Genomic DNA, 20,794 nt, shown 5'->3' on the forward strand with positions numbered 1-20,794 from the left:
AATGTAATAATGCAGATATAACGTAATAATGACGTACACACATTTCTCCAATCTTAATTTTCCCCAGAAATCTCCTATCGGTTGTGGCTCAAAGTAAATGACACATGTACTACCATTAGGTTAGAGAAAACTATAACTTTCAGCTGATGTAACCTTTTCCACCTAGAGATGAAACCTGAGTTAGTCCTCACAGCCACAGTGAAAAATGAACTTTTTAGAAAGAGCTTGGAATGACACCTGACATGCTGAGCTGTATCGTCTATACTACGATAATAAAATGATTTGTATTGAAATTTCATGCTCTTATAATGAATTGTCCTGTTGTTATGTTGCTTTATTAATTGCCTTATTAATTGATTGCTTTATTGGTTAATTGCTAAATTGATTAATTGCTTTATTGCATTAGAGAGGATGCAGTGTGCCTACTTCCTGAATGGAATGTATTTAAATCGTCAGTATAGGGGAGTTTGGCTGTTCAGTTGGCTGCTCAGTTGGCTTGTGTGGAAGTGTTGACAGATTTGTTACTTGCAGCTTATTGTCTTACCCTTGTATTTAGGGCATTGGTTTTGGTATATTGTTTTAGCTTGACTGTGGCTTGTTTTCTTATTACCCCTTTCACCTTTGCACTTGAATTAAATATAATGCTTTTCATCATATCAATGTCTCATCAGTGGAATGACATCCAGTTAATGCCCCACATAGTAGTTTAGTATTGACCACCCTCCTAGGCGGGTGGGGCATCCTTACATACATTTATAATGAACATTTTGTTCAGTCAGTGGTCACTTTACTCCAACATGATTTGAAAGGAAAATTCATTTGTCACTAGAGGGCACTGTGGACAGAAAGGCTCATCGGAGTGTCATATAGAAAAATATTGCCGTAGCTTAATATTTAGAGTAAAGCAATGAAATTAATGTTTAATGAAACATGTAACTCAAAATACGATGAAACCAGGCCCATGGTTAAAAGAGGAAAATGCACCATTTCACTTCTATGCCATTTAAATTGCATAGGGATAATGTTATGCCTACCTATTGTGTGAATCATTTTCGTGGCTTAATAACTATAGAAAAGGAAATTCCAAATCCTGTTGTGTACAGAAGCAGTCCAGACAATCTGGAAGCCAGGGTATGAGGGCAGTGCATGGGTCTGATTTCAGCTGGGTGAATTATAGCGTCATGCGGATCTTAGGGGCGGCTTGCTTTGTATGAGTAATGTAGTGCCCCAGTTACCAAACACGGAGCTCACCACTCACACCTCATGCTGCTTCCCTCTTCTCCCTCACATTTCTTGCTGTCGGAATCTGTATTACACATAAACAGAAAGCAAAGTAGCTTCCGACCCAAATATGCACAGAAAATCAATTAGCTCAGAAGGATGCTGCTAAGAGATGGCGCTAATCCACCGCTGCTGCCCTTTTGGAGTTAGCTACCCTTGTCTGAGCTCCCTGTGAGCCAACCAAAGAGAGAAGCCGCAAAGTTCACTGGTTTGTGCCCTGAATTTTACCTTTGTCTGGTATACATTGTTTAAATTAAATTGCAGATCATATGATCATAGATGTGACCGTCATCCGGATAAGCTGTTAAAAGACGGATGGATGGATCTTATAAAAATAACTATTTCCCTGTCATTTCACCTGTTCCTGTTCATACCCAGAGCTGCCACTAAAGATTCTGGGCCTCATGAAAGCATATTACACAGGTCCTTGTATATATGGAGTGAGAGTCAGACTTGTTCCCAGTAGGTGTTGGACTCCGCCAAGGCTGCCCTGTGACTGATTCTGTTCCTAACCTTTATGGATAGAATTTTAAGGTGTAACTAAGGGGCGGAGAGGGTCCAGTTTGGGGGCCTCAGGGCTGTTGTGTCTTTGCTTTTTACGGATGATGTGGTCCTGTTGGTGTTGGGCTGTGACCTTCAGCATATACTGGGGTGGTTTGCAGCGAGTGTGCGGCGGCCGGGATGAGGATCAGCACCTCCATGGCCCTGGATCTCGACCGGAAAAGGTGGGATTGCCCTCTTCTGGGGTATGAGTTACTGCCTCAAGCGGAGCAGTTTAAGTATCTTGGGGTCTTCTTCACGAGTGAGGGAAGAAGGGAGCGGGAGATCGACAGACGGAGTGGTGTAGTGTCGCCAATAATGCGGGCGCTGTACCGTTCAGTCATGGTGAAGAGAGCTGTGCCAGAATGTGAAGTTTTCGATCTATTAGTGGTTCTACCTTCTACCTTCACCTATGACGATGAGCCTCGCGTAATGAATGGAGGAATCTTAGTCTTGCCAACCAAATTTTATCATTGCCTGGTATTTAATTTAAATTATCCTGATTATATGATCAGGCCTCTGCTGTGACCATGACCAGAATAGCCTTTTAGAAGATGGATGGATGGAACTTATAAAAGGGGCAGAAATGCGACTGCTTCGTAGCTTGTCTGGGTTCACCTTTTGAAATAAGATAAGGAGCTCAGATATTCGGGAGGAGCACAAAGTAGGGCTGCTGCTGGAGCCAGTTGAGGTGGTTCGGGCATCGGTGTGGGATGCCTCCTGGACGGCTCCCTGGGGAGGTGCTTCAGGCATGTCCAGCACGGAGGAGAACCCGGGGGCAGACCCAGGACACGTTTTAGAGATTCTATGTCCTGGCTGGCCTGGGAATGCCTTGGTATTCCCCTAGTGGAGCTGGAGGAGGTGGCTGGTGAGAGGGAGGTCTGGGCATCCCTGCTTAGACTGCTACCTCCGCAACCCGACCCTGGATAAGCGGCATATAATGGAAGAACGGATGGACTGATGGATGGATGGATGAAGTCATATCATTTTGGGCCCCCAACCCAGACCAATTCAATTATGTTCTAAATTTTAGGGCCCCAAGGAATCATCCTAACTTTGTCCCCGTTTACGGCATCCCTGTTCAGGCCTTTTCATTTCTAGATTTTTCGTGAAGTATCTTAATACTGAATAGACTTCTGAATCTCAGAAAAGCCAAGAAACCCATTATTTTTTCTCTTATTTTTGAAGCAGAGTAATTTGCTTTTTCATTCACCTTTTTGAGTATTGCTGCTGTGCAAAAAATAAGTTATTTGTTTACAAGCCTGTTAACCTTACAGCCCCAGCTGTAAAGACAATGCGCTTTCATTGGATTACAGTTCAAACCAGCAGACACGCTGTGCAACCCGGAGTAACAGTTTTTCCACACTATGCTTTTACTAGCACAACTTTGCTCACTTCCCCACCTTCTCAGAACTTCCACTGTGTGACTGCTGCAGCTCAAAACACCACATTGGGCTTCATATCACAATCTGCAGATAGGAAACCCATCCGTTGTCACTTGCTGCTTGTATGTGGCACCGTGGTCCTGGCGGGATGTTATTTTGTGTTGCTGTTTACCTGTATATGGTTGCTGTGACAATAATGTCCACCTGACTTGACTAATCAGCAGTCTGAGAAGTTTCAGAGTAAAATATACACATTTACGCACACATATCTGGTTGTCACTTTCCCAGATTCACACATTTTATCTGTATTATCCAAAGGCACGATCTGTGTCTATTTTCCCAGCAAGTGTCAAAGCGCTTCACAAGTTTCACCAGGCTGTGAGGAAATTACTCACTTAGTCTGCAGCGGAGAGGTGGGCTGGTGTTACAGCACGTCAGTTATCTGGCCCTCAGACTACGGATCACTCCTATCATGGAGAAGGTCCTGAACCCCAGCAGTTTAAGCGGAAAAAAGCTCTAGAAATCATCATCATGACAAATAAAATAAATATGCAATTATTAGGTTAAATATGGCCAAAACTACCGTACAAGGACTACAAATGGTACATCCAGGATGGCATATAGAATTTGCCGGTTTACATAATCCTCCCATTATAGAAATGGCTGCCTCTGTGCTTGCGTAGGACATCCCCGTTTGTATCAGGAGAGATGCTCTGTGAGGATGAGTGCAGCTTCTGCTCAGACACAGTCAGGATGGCGATCTCACATGCCGAACAGAATGCGTGATGTGCTACACCTCCAGCCCGTCCCACGTGTTTCCACCTCCCCCGCACGTGCACCTGCCAGGCCTCAGCGTGCCCCCACATTCACAGCCCCGCTATGCACTTAGCACCCTAGCAGAACCCCGGTTACTTCGCCAGGCAATGACCCATCGAGAATAGAATGCATATTAAAGTTTGCTAATCTGCTGAGGGTAATATGCTCTCTAAACACACTGGCATTATTGTTCATTTTTAACTCTTTTCTTGAACATGCTACAGAATAGTCTGCATGCCGGTTTCATAACCAGCACACAGTCTGACTAACAATGTTAGAGACTGACTAAGTGCTTCCATTGCTTTTCCTTCTTGATTTTACTTCAATGTTGACTTCCTGTAATAGCAATTAATAACATCCATGCACCCGTAGAATCTTCCAAACTGTTAACCCAGTACAGGAAGCAGAGGACACCAGGCTGGAGCCACCCTGGATGAGATGACTAATGAATAACATGTTCACTGAAACCAAAAAATAATCAAAACAAGGAAAAGAAAACAAAACAATTACCCGGCTTGCACGCTTTCTCTGGGGCATGTAATTCATTAAATTTGATCAATTTCAAGTCTAAAATAAAACAAATGTTTGTAAGAATACTGACTAATCAGAGTGCGGAACAAATGTGTTTAATGGTGCTGGAATTTTAAATACATTTTCTTCATGTAGCCCAGCCTTGAATTACAGAACTTTTTTAGGGCTACATTCGAAACTGCTGAGTTTAATTCTGATAAGCAATAAAACTTCCATGAAGGCAGAAGGGATGCATGGGAAGGGAAGTTATGTAATGATTTAGGGAACTGTGGCTTAAACAGTCTTGTTTATTTTTATAGCGATGGGGTACATTTATGCAGGAATGTCTTAAACTTGAAATGTCTTGTTGTCACGTCTGATTGGTCTGTGAAATCCTGTAAAGGTTAACTGTACTAACATACCCTACACTCACACTCCAGTTAATTAGCCATCTTATGGCACATTTTTCACTGATATGACTATTAATTTCTTTGTGTCCATAGAATGTGAAAAGGGGCCAGCAGGACTTGTTCACCACTGGCAATCATCCTCCCCAGAGCTGACTTTGGCTCTCAGCCATCTGTGGGAGGTTTTCGATGATCACTGCACGATGTTTCAGCAACACAACACAGATGTAGTACTATTGCGGGTGTCAGAATCGCGTTGTAGCTTCACAAAAGTAACTGCGTGGGTGGATGTGTGGCTCAGGTTTTATAATGTATGATATATGGATGCATATGTGCTGAAATTTGCTTTTCGCTGCAAAGTTCTCTGCTTTCTCACATTTCAGAACCTCATTGTGAAGTAACATTATCCTGTTTCCTAAAGAACTATCACATTTTAACTGTGCATGGAGACCAAGCATCTTTAATGCTGAGGTATTTTTCCAGCAGTTATGATACTATTTACATCGGTACTTTTGAATGCTAGCAGGATTGCCATTAAATTTAATAAAAAAGCTAAATAAATAAACAAACAAATTAATATAACTGTGCGATAATTCTTAAGCAAATATGAGATAGCCAGTGGCATGAACTCTTTAATCGAAAAGTTTCAATCCCTGGATTCCTCCTTCTGTTACTGATATACCTGTGGTTTGCTCCCAGTGAAGTTGTCTAAAAGCTTACTCTAATGGACGGCTAATGATACACAGAAGGATGACAGTCTTGGGTGTTACACCCGCAGTTAAAAATACACACATACATACTAACACACAGACACATGTTTGTAATTATATCTTTGTGGGGACTCTCCATTCATTTCTATGGGGAAAACTCTAATCCCAGCATGACGACCTTAAGCCCTACCCAGCAGTAACCTTAACCATAAGTAACCAGACAAAATACGAGACATTTTTAGGTTTTTGATTGCGTTCACAGATCTGGAAAATGGTCCCCACAGCAGGTTTTTATTACATTGCGGGGAACATTTAGTCCCCACAATATAATATAAACATAATCCACACACATACATATATTTGGGTCTTGGATTGATATGTTATTTACTGCTATTGCTAGACCTTTCTTTGTTTTTCTGTACACTAAGCACAATGGTCTGTTTGCTGCTTTCATTTTATGAAATGACACAATGTAAACACTGTATAATAAATCAGTTCATTGTGATGCAGTGCAATGTTTGTTAGCCTGATAACATATTCACAAAACGATAAATTAATGCTGTCATTTTTATAGGCGTGACTGTCAATTTATAATGATATTGGTTTAAATCAAGTATATGACTCTAATATAGGTTATTGAGGTCAAATTAGATTTTGTGATAAATATGATGGGAAGAAACGAATAAATGTCATATTCAAAAGTCAGCAATATTCAATTTAATCGAAAATTGTCAGTCATATGTGTAAAATGGGACAGCAGTAGTTTTAATAATACCACATCTGTTTGACATGTCTACTTTTATAGGAATATTAACCTTTATCCAGTTTTAATAGCTTTTCAAATGGATTCTTTTAACGGATTCATATTGATTTTAATTGACTCCCATTCACTAACCTGAAAATACACTATATAGGCAGAAGGTATATAGGTATTGAGACACCCACAGGAATTATTATGACACCCCATTATAAATCAATGGGCATCAAAGGAGTTGGTCCCCCCAGTGCAGTTATAATACCTGACACTCTTCGGGGGAGGCTTTCCACAAGATTTTAGAGTGTGTGTGTGGGAATTTTTGCCCATTCATCCAGAAGAGCACTTGTGAGGTCAGGTATTGACGTTGGACGTGAAGGCCAGGTTCTAGTTGTGGTGGAGGTCAGGGATCAATGTTGGCTAGTCAAGTTCTTCCACACCAAAGTCACCAATCAAGTCTTTATGGACCTTGCTTTGTGCACTGGGGGAACAGTCATGTTGGAACAGAAGAAGGCCTTCCCCAAACTGCTCCCATAAAGGTGGAAGCATTGAGTTATCCAAAATGTCTTGGTATGCTGAAGCATTAAGAGCTCCCTTCAGTGAAATCAAGGGACCCCTGAAAAACAACCCCATTATCCCTCCTCCACAAAATTTTACAGTTGGCATAGTGCAGTCAGGCAGGTAACGTTCTCCTGTAAACCTGACTGCATGGCTAGGTACTTGATTTTATACACCTGTGGCAATGGGTCTGAAGGAAACGCCAGAATTAGGTGGCTAGGTGTGTCCCGATACGTTTGTCCATTAAGTGAACATATCTAGCATTCAGGGCTTAAAAATTGAACAAATAATTATCACAATACATGGATGCATGTTAACACACACACACTCACTCACACACACAAAGGTTTGTATTCATATCTGTGGGAACCGTCCATTCAATTCATTTCTATGAGAAAATCACTAACCCCAAACAATGACAACCTTAATTACCCGCCACCCAGCCCAATCCTTAACCATAAGTAACCAAGGAAAACAAGATTTTTTTTTTATTGCAGTCAGATTTTTATGTGCACATTTGGTTCCCACAATGCAATGCATGACAATTCACAGACACACACGCACACAGCGTTTTTGACAGAAGTAATCATGGTCGATCATTTTAAAAACCCTTCAGTGTTTGTGACTAGCAAGTTTTGTGCTACTTAGTTAAAGACACCCAATTACAACTTGTTAGCACAGTTTTTACTGTTATTGTGACTTGTGTGGGGTTGCACAAGTTCACATTATTTATGCAGGTAAAGCAAACACTTACCCTGCAATGAACAGAACTTATGAGAATGGTAACGCATGCAAGAATTTATTAAATTCCAACATAGATGTCCAAGAGAAAGATATTTTTTGTTTAATGCATATTTGGTTTCCTTAAATAAGTACTATTAAGAATTAGGTCATCAGTATTGACACACCACAGCACACACCAACGAAATGTGTCCTCTGCATTTAACCCATAAGTGATGTTGTGACATAGCAGGGGGCAGCTAATTCAGCACTCAGGTAGCAGTGCTTTGGGGCGGTACCTTGCTCAGGGTACTTCAGAGGTGCCTTGCTGGTCGGGGATTCAAACCAGCAATCTTTCAATTTCAAGTGTGCTTCCCTAACCATTAAGCCATCACAATAATTGACACTTTATCAATCCCCATGGGGAAATTGTCTTTACACCTCCCTCAACTTGCTCCTTTTTATAGAGTAAGCTGTCCGCTAAGGGCAGCCACCCGTAGCGGCGCCCAGGGAGCTGAGGGTTAAGAGCCTTCCTCAAGGACCCGCTGACATGCTGAAGCTGGGTTTGAACCAGCAACCTTCTGATTACAGGCACACAGGCTTAGCCCACATGCTGCACTTTAAGACTACACCATAAATGCATAATGCACATAGCTTTTTGAAGCGATTCACAATAACAGATGACTTGTAAATTATCTGTAGGATCTGATGAACAGAAGGCGATTTTTTTTATGGTTATGAATATAGTTGCTATTGTCAATGGTCTGTTTTTTTAACAGTTTGAATCGTTAAACTGTCACAAAAACACACAGGAAAGCAGGAGCACAGGATGGAGTCGCATTAAGTACCACTGAGCTGCCCTCTTAATGGTGGATATCTGATGTGAAAGCTGATATCTCCCTTCACTTAAATCACTGGACACTCCACATAACACAGTCAACTTGTTTTCTGTGTGCACACAGATCCCCACTCTACAAGACAACAGAAATAAAATTACTGTGCTTAATCAATGACCTGGGGTGGGGGGGGGGGGGCTTCTTAAGCTCAAAATTGCCTGAATGTGTAGCATATATTGATTCTTTGATTAACTGTGACACTATCAAATATCACTATCCTGGACAAAACAATTACTGCATTACATTTATTACACTTTTGGAACAACTCAAATTGGAAAATACTCTAGAAGAAGTACAATCATAAATTCTGATTGAATTTTCTTAGCTGCCTACTTAAGGAATTTAGCTAGACAATTTCTAACATGCTAGTGAAAACGGCCTGATCCCACAAACAGGGAATCTTGCTGTTGTTGTACCTGGATACATACAGCGCACAGACAGGGTTAAAAGGTCCACTTACTGTGTGGCTAAGCATTAGAATGACTATGATGCCTGATCTAAGCAGTTCTGAATGTGGCTTTTCTGTGGCTGAAAATTCCTTGTTAATAAGAGAGGTCACCGGAGAATGGCCAGGTCCACTAAAGCTACAGTACCTGAAAGCCTGCGAATGCCGCTGTAAGAGCACAGTACAGTGTACAATACAGTGATGTGAGGAATGGCTTCTCTGAACACACAACTCATCTACCCTTGAAGTGGTTCTGGTGACGAGAGTGGGTCCTACCTGGTGCTAGCTAGGTGAACTTATTAAAGGGGCCACTGAGTGTAAATTTGTAGTATCAGTACCGGATGGTACAATATCTCTGAGCAATGAGTCCTCATTGTCATCTTAACAGGATGTGGGGCGGCCACGGCTACAGTGGATCTGATTCGCCTCAGGATGAGTGGATCTGCATCATCAGCCCTGGGAATATCTGTTCACGTCATGTTTTTTAGGCTGTTTGTGCACAGAAGGCTCATGCCGACTTGCAAAGGTGCTCCTCATACCAATAACTGGTACCCGGCTCTAAGGGTCGTAAACTGATTTTTAAAGATCAGACCGCTTGTGTGGCATAACAAGGATATCCGAAATACAGACCTGAAACCAAAGGTTATGCAAAAAAAAAAAAAAAAAACAGGCAACTAAACTAACAAACGAAGATTCGCTTTAGTGAAATATGGTTTCTTCGCTGCATTTACTTTCATCTGCATGCGTTTTTTATGGCTAAATATCGGTATTTATAATATGGTTGTACTGAAATCAGGACTGCTGAGTCTACTGGAAGAGGAAACAAAAAGAGTGCACATTTTACACAAAGGGTTCTTGTAAACCACTGTCAACACCTCTAGTCAAGCCAAACCCAGTTTATGGCCGTATTCAAGCTTCTGGAGGAGTTCACGCATCGCCTTTCCGTTACATTTCTGTATAAACGTTCAAGTGCGACCCTGTCATATCTAGGCATTTCACTACACTGTCTTGCTTTATTCAAGATGTGACATTAATGTATTACTTTAAATTTCGCATAAAATGATACGTTACGGTTTAGAATAATAAACGAAGGCTGAAATGCTTTCACAATAACCGCTAGCCCATTCATTTGGGCTATAGAATTAAATCCAAAAACTGTATATTTATTTCAAGAGCGAAAAACCGTGAAGGAATACGTAAATCATTATTTTAAAGATACTTTCTACGAATTGGATTACGTTGAATTTTCGTAAAATAAGAACAGAAACGCCAGGTTTCATTTAAATATATTTAAAAGTCGTTCTTTATTATTGTGGCGCTCGCGGTTTGTAAAGCCAACCTTGTTTCATTATGCGCAAGTACAATGAATTTAATGAATCGTTTAACTGCTTTGTTCAATGTTATACTTTATTCAGACCTCCAATTGTCCGCAACTTTTGAATCTCGGTTTCCGTTTGTAACAGCTATTAGCACTGAAGCGTAGTTTTCAATTTACATAAAAATAGCCACCCCAAAAAACATCCATTAAAATCAATTTCATTAATTGCCTCTGCGCGCGTTTAACGTAATACGTCCCAGCTCAAATAAATAAAACTAGTCAAGCTTGTACGTCTTATCCTTCTGTAAAATACTATCGTTTACTTCTGTTTCTAGTCATGTTAATGATTTTACTAACAACAACACTTTAGTGCTGTTGTATAATATTATGGACTCCCAAAAAAGATGGCAGGTTATTTGTTATTGCTTTCCATATACTTAATGATCGCTTTCGCAATAAGCATCCGTAGTTTAGAAACGGTAACCCTGTCAGTGACGATCTAGGGAGGATCACTACAGATCCTTTGCAATGCGTCCCTGAGAAGGTGCGAATATCGCTCAGCGTAACATGAAGATCCCAACAGGTAGCGTCAATGGTAAACCACGTGACACCGATTCACACGCTTTTAATCACATTACATTATTTCGTAAATATTCGTAACTGGGATATGTTATTATGAAGTATATACATCAAAAGGCTTGCGAGAATGTTTTACCGGGCCGTTTTCCATTGAGAAGCTCACTGGACTTTTTCAGCAATTCTTCCGCAATTCTAGTAGAGTTGCACATATTTACTATTAAAGAGTAGCGCTTCATTTGTAGTTTACCGCATTCCTTGCTTATTTTCTCAATAAGCTTAACGAAGCTGCATATGGGTGTAATTCCCCCGTTCACCTCATGGATGTGTCTCTGACAGAACTGCTCAGTTCCCGGAGAAACTGCGAGCAAATGCAGAGCTGATATTGGCGGAGCTGTCCAGCAGTCCCACCGCAGAATTAGCCCACATATTACACATTTCTAACAGATCCTCATGCATTTGTTTCAGCATTGTTGAAAAAAAAAAACCTGTCGAAATGCAACACAGAGCGAAGGACTGAACAGAGGAAACCGAAGGCAATGAAGACGATTGGATTTACCTGATTAATCGGATTGGTGAAGTTAGAGGATTGTTCAGTGGAAATAATTATTCAAATCCAGCCAAAGGTTGCTTAATGGAAGACTTAATTACAATGCCATTTCAAGCTACAATTTTGGAATTTTGTGGAAGGGGAATTCTGTAAGTACATACAATGAATTGTGTTTTTTTCTTTATAGCCAATACTTGTTTAATCACCAAAAATGACATTCAGGTGTCGCTCAAACAGCCCACTCACCAAAGTATGCTACTCGAAATAAATAAGTAAAATTTGTCGTGTCGATTGAATGACTGTTTCATGACGTGTATCTAATGTGGTGTCATTAAAAAATCCGAAAAACATGCTTGAATTGGATTCCCAGCGCGATCCCCTTTTTAAAAATACAGAGGCAAGGCAGCGTCTATGTAACATACATTTTTGGCTTTAACTGACTGTATTTTGTCTATGCCAAACCATATCAGTTTTAGCAATTATTTGCTTTTTAAATTAGCTTTAAATGGCTTCGACGTGTTGCGTAAGAAAACAGTATATTGGTTGTTACGTATACGAAAACTCGTGTCGTGTTAATGTGAGCACCAGATTAAAAAAAATAATAAAATAAAAACTGTCCTCCGCCTTCGACACAGCTTTTTTTTCGCGATAAATATATTGAGTGAAGGAAGGAATAAATATGGCAAGTCTATGCTGAACGTCATTTTAACTCAATCCTTGTTGGTTAGATTTTTAAAATGTGCAAAATTAGAAAAACGTCGATGAAATGACATATTAACTTTGCGTACTCTCAATGCCTGAGATACCAAAGGGGGTATTCATTATAAATGCCTGAGGTTTTCTGGAGTAAGTCTAACAAAAAGTAAAATGTTGTTTGCTTACAAAATTCAGGATATGTCAAACTGATAACTTGTGACACTAAAGGTATGTCCTAAAATAATACTGGAACTAATTATACCGACAAAGACGATGAGGTAACAAAATATACAACAAGGGGGCGCTCTTGTATAATGATTATCTTTTAAAAGTAACGAGAAATAGAAGTGGACCGATATCAGGGATTAATTGTGTATCGTCACGTTGCTGAACCACAGCTTGAAGAGTCGTCAACAATCTAATTTTCATTGCAGTGGTTAAAACTACATTAGACATATACTCAATGATGGGAAATGAGCCAGAATGTAACTTCTGAAGTTGCAGTCTATTATGAATTTTAGGGCAGGGAAGGAGCGCGCGCCCGCAAGCGCGTGTGTGGACACGCGCATAGGAAAGCCTAAGCCGAATACGATGCTTGACGTCTTGGGGTGGAGAGCATGTGTTACTTTGAGAAGCATGCATTTGAGCCCTAAATTAATAATTAGCATTTCGATGACTACAAAGTTGAATGTTCATAAATGATAACAGACAAATATGCGTTTTTCTATCTCCATTAATTTCTGGTACTACCGTAATCTGAGCACACGATAGTAAAGCTTAATGGGCGGGATATGACGTCTATCTTGTACAGGAATATTCTGGTATTTCACGGAATGAGTCTGCTTTATTATTTTACGATTTCACAGGGGTTTAAAACCATGCGTGTACTGCCATTTGCAATGCATAACCGCATATGATGTGTCTGTGTATGAGAGCATCACATTTTACATAACACCCAGTAGGGACCACAGCGTTCCCAAGGTGTCGGAGGATAGATGTATAAATGGTGTTAGATCTTGTTTCTTAGGTTGTATTCTTAAGATGACCCTTCTTGTGTCTCTGTTGGATAGTTTCAAGTTCTGCTCCCATATTGAGTCATTTATCCAGATGACTAGCATTTTCTGTGTTATAGTAATATATCGCTCTTTTGTTTTTATAAACTAAATTCATATTAAAAGTCACCAAAACACTTAGAAGTTATATGTCCAAATAACCATGGTTTACATAAGTATAATTTTAACCAATGTTTTTTGACATTATCCTCTTTTCAAAGAGCACTTTTTTGTCAGTGAAGAATCACTATTTCAACAATGTACAGTCTTTGACTACATAGGAGTAATTTTAAATATAAAAACAGTTAATTATATCCAAAAACACTCAATGTAGTACAGGAGTAACAATCTTCTAATGATCTTCATTGTCTGTGTAGGCCATGTATTGTGTATTACCCTACTGATTTTTTGTATCTTCTGTGATGTATCCACAGGGAGTGAAGTTGGCCACTATGGGGAATTTCGTGTTTGCCTTCCTGACACTTCCTGTTCTTCTGTCTCATGTCAACGTGGCTTTCGGAGCAGAGAAAGTCCCCATCTTAAACGTAGCAGTGATCCTGGGGCAAACCCGTTACATCTCGGACCGAGACATAAGAGCTCTGTGGAGCAAGGAGGACCCCATTGATGTAAACGTGGTGACACTGCTGGTGAATGAGACTGACCCCAAAAGCATCATAACTCATGTATGCGACCTGATGTCTGGGACTAAAATTCATGGACTGGTGTTTGGAGATGGCACCGACCAGGAAGCCATTTCCCAGATTTTGGATTTTATTTCATCCCAGACACTGATCCCCATTATGGGAATCCATGGGGGATCTTCCATGATTATGGCAGATAAGGTAAGTGCCAGAGGCTGTGAGCATTATATGTTATTTTCATTGTGCAGGCAAGGCGAAAAACTGTCCCCTGAATTTGGACCGGTAGGATGACGTGAGAAGGGATCAACGATAGTTCCATCGTGGCAGTGACATATTACCTTGTTCTGAATGAATTTGAAGAACATATGAACATGTTAACTCAGACTTAGTGGTGTGACTGCCTTTAGGCAGCCAGAATGGACTGGTAAAACATTTAGACTATTTTTCTGGTTTCCAAACAGAACCGGAGCATATGGAAATAGAACTTATGTACTACTTGTTTTTCTCTGTGGCCTCATTTTTTCGTACTTTATGCTTGTATGTATTTTAGTAATGAATTTGAGATAAATGAGCTGTGTCCAGTCTGCTTTATCACAAAGCATAATGGTGCTGTGAAATTTCACTCCCTTCAGAAAGGTAAAATACTGTTCTCATATTTGTCTAAATGGACATGCACTGTAACTGGTTAGTGTGCTTTAGTTTAAGCTTGGGGACTGGATAGGCTGCGTTATTTTGGGCCTGTGTACCTTTATATTTTATTGATTCTCCACATTATTGACAATCTTTTAACACCAATTATTTCTAAAATGCTTGCGTGATTTACTCAGTAAGGAGCAGTTAATGCCCACACATTTGTGCCACAGCTTAGAATTTCACATTAATTAACCTGAGCTTCTAGGTTGTGTTGGCATGAGCTGCAATTTAATCAAGCTGACCAGATATGTTTACCTCTACACAAGGAGTTTCCAACAGGCAGGCTACAAGTGTTCTTCATGCTGCCCCAAGAAAAGCAGTAATTCAAGTGACATTATTTTCACACAGCCTGGGCTTATTTAGTTTTTACATAATAGTCCGAAAATGTAGACAACTTTATGAGTTGATAATGTATTGCAGGATTACCCAGTTCCAGTCCTGGAGGGCCAGTTTGCAACACATTTTGCAGATTTCCCTGCTTAAACAGACCTACTTAACCTGGTAATCGATTTAATGGTAACTAATTAAGGGTGTGTTTTAGCAGGGAAATCTGATCTGCAAACTGTGTTGGATTTTGGTCCTCTAGGACTGGAATTCGGAAACCCTGATGTATTGTCCTTAGGTCAAGACTTAGGTGCAGTGTTGTTGAAGTGAAAAGACAGATATGTGTGTAGTATACCTGCTGATTAGTTTATACTTCTTCATGAAATATTTCCTTGATTGTTGTGGGTTTCATGTTGGACTTTCATTTCATCATTAGGTTTAGATGCAACATGAAATTGTTTGTTACATTTTTTGTCTTTATTTTCTTATCAGAAGTGCCTGTAGAATGTATTAGGAGTTGAGGAATGCATTGACGTTTCGAGGAAAGGTTTGAGGAAGTGAAATTCTTTGACATTTTATTTATATTGAAACCATGACCCTCACCATGACAGACAATCATAGCACAGTAGTCATCACCATGACCCTCACTGGGAGAGGCAGTCATACCACAGTAATCATCACCATGACCCTCACTGGGAGAGGCAGTCATACCACAGTAGTCATCACCATGACCCTCACTGGGAGAGGCAGTCATACCACAGTAGTCATCACCATGACCCTCACTAGGAGAGGCAGTCATACCACAGTAGTCATCACCATGACCCTCACTAGGAGAGGCAGTCATACCACAGTAATCATCACCATGACCCTCGCCGGGAGAGGCAGTCACATGACCCTCGCCGGGAGAGGCAGTCATAACACAGTAGTCATCACCATGACCCTCGCCGGGAGAGCTAGTCATAGCACAGTAGTCATCACCATGACCCTCACTGGGAGAGCTAGTCATAGCACAGTAGTCATCACCATGACCCTCACTAGGAGAGGCAGTCATACCACAGTAGTCATCACCATGACCCTCACCAGGAGAGGCAGTCATACCATAGTAGTCATCACCATGACCCTCACTGGGAGAGCTAGTCATAGCACAGTAGTCATCACCATGACCCTCACTAGGAGAGGAAATCATATTATTGCAGTCATCCCCTTTACCTAGAAATAGATTGAAGTTTTCCTTCAGATTTTCAGCAAAAACCATCATTGTGTTATTTAAGTAACGTGACGAGAATGCTACTCTATTTTTTTTTTTTGTGGATCCCATGCCGTAGACTGTAAGCTACATATTATACTCTGAAATTAAGAGCCACATGACTTAGACCCCATCTCCATTACAACAATCAAACCCTCAGGTTTTCCTGTGGTGATGTGATTGAGTTTCACATCTCTCCTCTCCAAACTCTAACTGAGCTGTATTTTCTACAGCAGTAATTAAAGAGGTGACATCACAGCTTGCTGCTGGACTGAATGTCTGTAAAAGTCTGTTCTTGTCATATTGTCTTTTTCTTTTACTAATGTGACAAAATGTCGCGCAGTTGTCTGCTGAAGGGAACTTTGTAAACGAGTTTAGTGTACGTGATCAAAGAGATGTTCGGGGTGTCATTGATGCGTTTTAAAATTTTGCAGGAATGTGGCAGCTATAAATAATTTAAATTAAGCTGTAATAGTTGCCCTTTCAAACTCATAGTATGTACTAGCAAATAGTTTCAGAATATGATCCATCACTTTTACTAATAAGTACAATTCTGAAAAACAACCTATTTTTATGTTAGGACTGTTTCATAAACCACTGTACATGCACAAAACAAAACAAAACCAATGGAAACAGATCATCCGTCTTTTAATTTACTTATCCATATTCGTCTGTTCTTCATGTTAACAGTAATAAGTGATAACAATAATTTATATTTGAGACAGAAAGTAATTATAATCAGTTAAATTCATAGCGCACATTTAAATGCATGGATTTTCTTCCTAGCTAACAGGATTAGACTCTTCTTGGTCCAGCTCCAGTTATGAATACTGTATTTCAAATGGTTGCTAAGTAACAAACTGCTGGGGAGTTCAGATCAATATAACTGTACATGCATGATGAGGATTTACCGTCAGCATTGCCCAAAATGTGCGCGCGTGACATTGTTTGCAGATCAGCCCTTGAAACAATGAAGCTCATATTTTGGCAACCAAAACTGGAATACTAAAATCTGACTTCAGAGGTAACTGAAATGAAACAAACAGGGATGTTTTGTTGTTTCTGTTGTTTGGTGGATATGGCTCTTATGAGCTGACAGCAAGATTTTTGCTTTCCAGGTATGGGCTTAATTGATTTTTTTGCCCAACAAAATATTATTTTTAAAAATATGAATAATTGAAATCTTCAGTAAGCATATATGTATGTTTGAATAATTTTATGCAAAATAAGTAATTGATTTGGAGCTTGGGTAATTTTTTCGTAACTTATTTAGTTTTATATAAGGTTTTCAGACCACCAACAGTGTTATCGTCGAGGACTTGTTGAGTGTCTATCAGGGCGTCATTTATTAAGTAACTGTTTATCCAATTGTGGAGCTCTGGATCTAATCCCAGGTAGCAGAAGGTGCTATCACAGAATAAAAAGAATGTACACTAACCTGAAGCGTGTGACTTTGGAATGTGGGAGGACGCCAAGGAAGCAGGAGGATACCATCGTGAACCCGGGGGGAGCATATACTTACAAAGGACCTGGACCAGAGTGAAGCCTGCCACAGAGAATAATAGGCTACCATGGTGCCCATCTTTGCCCACCACATCATTTTTTAGACAAATTTAGCTTAAGAGGTAAAAGTAAAAATATTGACGTTTAACTAAAATGAAACTTCAGCTATTACTGTCCCTTTTTGTCCTTACTGTATAAATTTGGGTATAAGCAGATCGAATAGCTACCTCCCCCAACTCCAAAAGTTTTTTGTACCAAAAAAACGTGGTCTCCCTTATTCTTCCAGCAACGTTGTTTTACATTTGTAGACTTGGAGAAGTAACGTTACAATAAGTCCAAATGCAAGCATTGTGTTTTCCATGTGCACTTCTCCCCTGATGTAGCCCTTGTTACACAACAAATGTGGAATGCTGTATGTTTAAAGGGATTGGCAGCACGAGGAACAGATTAAATATTCAATCATGATAACTGATGGAAAATGGAAAATAATTTATTCATTCTTAAAAGAGAGACTGAATTAAAAAAATATGGCATAAATACTTCAATGGAATTCATGAAACATTATCAAGGGAGACCGTAGTGCATACTGTTGTAAACAAAAGCCATATTTTATTTGTATGTGAGCTGTAAAGCTTACAAATGTGCAGAGCAACCAGTCACCTAATAACTAATTGACTGTGTTCCATCACTTGCTGTATAAAAGTATAGCTTCCATTTTGAGCAATTCTCTTCATTTACTAAGCGTTGCTGGGTATTTATTGAAGCACACTCAAGCTTCTAAACCAGCACACCACCTAGTCTATTCTAGTCATCGTAGCAGCGTGGGGAATATAGGGGAGTTTGGCAGTTAGGTCATCTATGTCAGGAGGCAAAATAAAAGCTATTTTTGTTCTTCTTGACTACGCGACGGCAGATAGGCCGTGCCTGTTCTGATATCACAACAGCTACCATAGCTACTCGCCAAAGAGCTCCTCAGAATCGGAACGCGCTCCGTAACACGATGTGCTATTCAGTGAGTGCAGTGCAAACTGAAATTGATGAAATCCGTGGCACATTTAAATGTGAAGATAAATTGCCTGTCCTGGCAGTAAGCGCTCCGGTGACTCTCACATGGATCGCCTTGCATTCTCGGCCCAGTGCCACGCTTTGCCTGTTACTTTAAAGCGCCGATACCGACCCCATATGTTATATAACCGGAAGGTGGAATATCTTAAGAGAGGATGATAGGGGGAACGCTGATGGGTTAAGACGTGCTGAAGTATATGGTCTTATATATGAGAAACAGTAATGACAGGCAATATTTGTTTTCCTCTTATTTAACAACATTTAATGACAGTTCAATTGGGCAATGGAGTGATTTGAAACGAAATGTAGTATATTGTGTATAAGAATTTCATGATGTTTATGATTTTCGTCGTCCACTTACCCAGTCATTGATTCCATGGTAAAACCGCAGCCACTGGTTGTAGATTTTTTCTTTTCATTGGAATTTACCTCACTTTGAAACCGAAGCAGTGCAGTATTATTCCAGGACACCTATTCTGATACATGTAAATGAGCTCTACTTTGTGCATCAAAAGGCAAAGCTTGTTCGCCTGTATTCCCGTGACTGACACAGGGGTTTAAGAGACCTGCATCAGGGAATATTATGCATTATGCAGTCTGGAACTGTCGATATAAAGTGTTATTTTTAAGCAGACTTGTAATCAACATTTAGCACTTGGTCTCCTTGACAGTTGCCTTCATTATCAATCATTCTAATGGGTTGCAATGCTTATTTTCACGTTGCAGATCTTGGATTGTTCAATTGCAAATGTATACTGATTGCCCATACATTCATGTTACCACTTGTTAGTAGATGCTGTTGTTTGGCATAAAGTACTTGCTTCTCATCTTCCCATTATCTAGATGACTGTTTGCCTGATTCCTATTTGAAAGAACGATCAGATTCATGGGACCAAGTAAATGGAAAGGTCTTTCACAAGGGTTTTCACTGAATACTGAAAAATACAGAAGGGATTTTCCAGAGGGCAGGGAGTTCCAGAGGTGCATGTAAAAAAGCATTTACTGATGGGTATTTACACTTTATATACTAGTGATAGGGACCCTAAAATATTTGAAACATAACTGGATTGGTCTGGGTTGGGGGCCCAATATGATATGCTCTGATAGGGCCCAAAATCCCCTGTTAGCGATAGACGTACAATGTAAAATTCTCCATCTTTTCTGCTGTACTTGAAAATTCATTACATGAGAACAGGAAACTGCAAAGTCTTGACCTATCTTTTATGGTTTGTTAAAACGGCACTACAAAGCTAGTGACATTTCTTCTTACAGGTGTCACCCTTCCTGCACCTATAATGAGAGGTTTTACTTCTTGGGAAACAGATACGTCTGAATAAGAAAATGAAGGCGCCTGCATGAACAGTCTCCTTTTCTCAGTTCCCCAGGAGATGCCCACTTAGGCGAGTGCTGTCCGCCACACTCGCATACCTGTGTGGGTGGACTGATGTATAAATAACGATGATGTGTACCGGAAGTGGTAGAGCCATGCAGGGTCTACACACAGAGGGGAAAAGCAGCAAAACCGGCATGAAAGCTGTAGGGTGACTCACCACGTTGACACTGTAATATTCGAACCCTACAGCTCCGAGAGGAAACTTGTGTCATGAGAATAGGACAGTTTATGCAATCATGGCAATACAGAATATTCCTGCTCAGGGTTACATCACCGAACCCTAGGCAGCAGGTACACCCTTACAGGTGTTCCACACGGGTTAAGTATATGGTAAGAACTTCCCAACGGTAAAATTAAAATTTTCACTCTTGTCAGTGTGATGCACATTGCTCATCATTTACTGGCTTGCGAACCTTCAGCTGATTTAATTTCCTTTTATTTTCTTTGCTTTTATTTTCTGTCTGAAATGGGCAACAGCCTTGGAAATTAAATCGCTTTTTTTTTAATGGTTTTTCCACCAAGTTTGAGTCAGAGGTGATTCAAGGGACTCATGGGGCCCTCCCCCCAATGGCATGCTAACATGTATTACCTTTATTTTACTGTGAAATCTAAATTAATGATATCAGCAAAGATAATTTAATAAACACAAGACCTTTATTTTCACATTTGTGAGAAACGGAATACACAAATGAAGCAGATTTGTCATTGCAAAGTA

At 40.1% G+C, this 20,794-nt stretch overlaps 1 protein-coding gene across 1 annotated transcript in view; it reads left to right on the forward strand.

The window, feature by feature from the left end:
• The first annotated feature begins 11,036 nt into the window (after positions 1–11,036).
• Positions 11,037–20,794, forward strand: part of LOC125741722 (glutamate receptor ionotropic, NMDA 2A-like) — a 76,069-nt gene continuing 66,311 nt past the window's right edge. The window contains exons 1-2 of the mRNA XM_049012973.1: positions 11,037–11,615; positions 13,649–14,056. Coding sequence (XP_048868930.1) covers positions 13,667–14,056 — 390 coding nt within the window. The 5' untranslated portion in view covers positions 11,037–11,615; positions 13,649–13,666. The remainder of the gene's footprint in view (positions 11,616–13,648; positions 14,057–20,794) is intronic.

This window comes from Brienomyrus brachyistius, chromosome 5 (assembly GCF_023856365.1).
Source record: "Brienomyrus brachyistius isolate T26 chromosome 5, BBRACH_0.4, whole genome shotgun sequence".
In the NCBI taxonomy this organism is placed as follows: Eukaryota; Metazoa; Chordata; class Actinopteri; order Osteoglossiformes; family Mormyridae; genus Brienomyrus; species Brienomyrus brachyistius.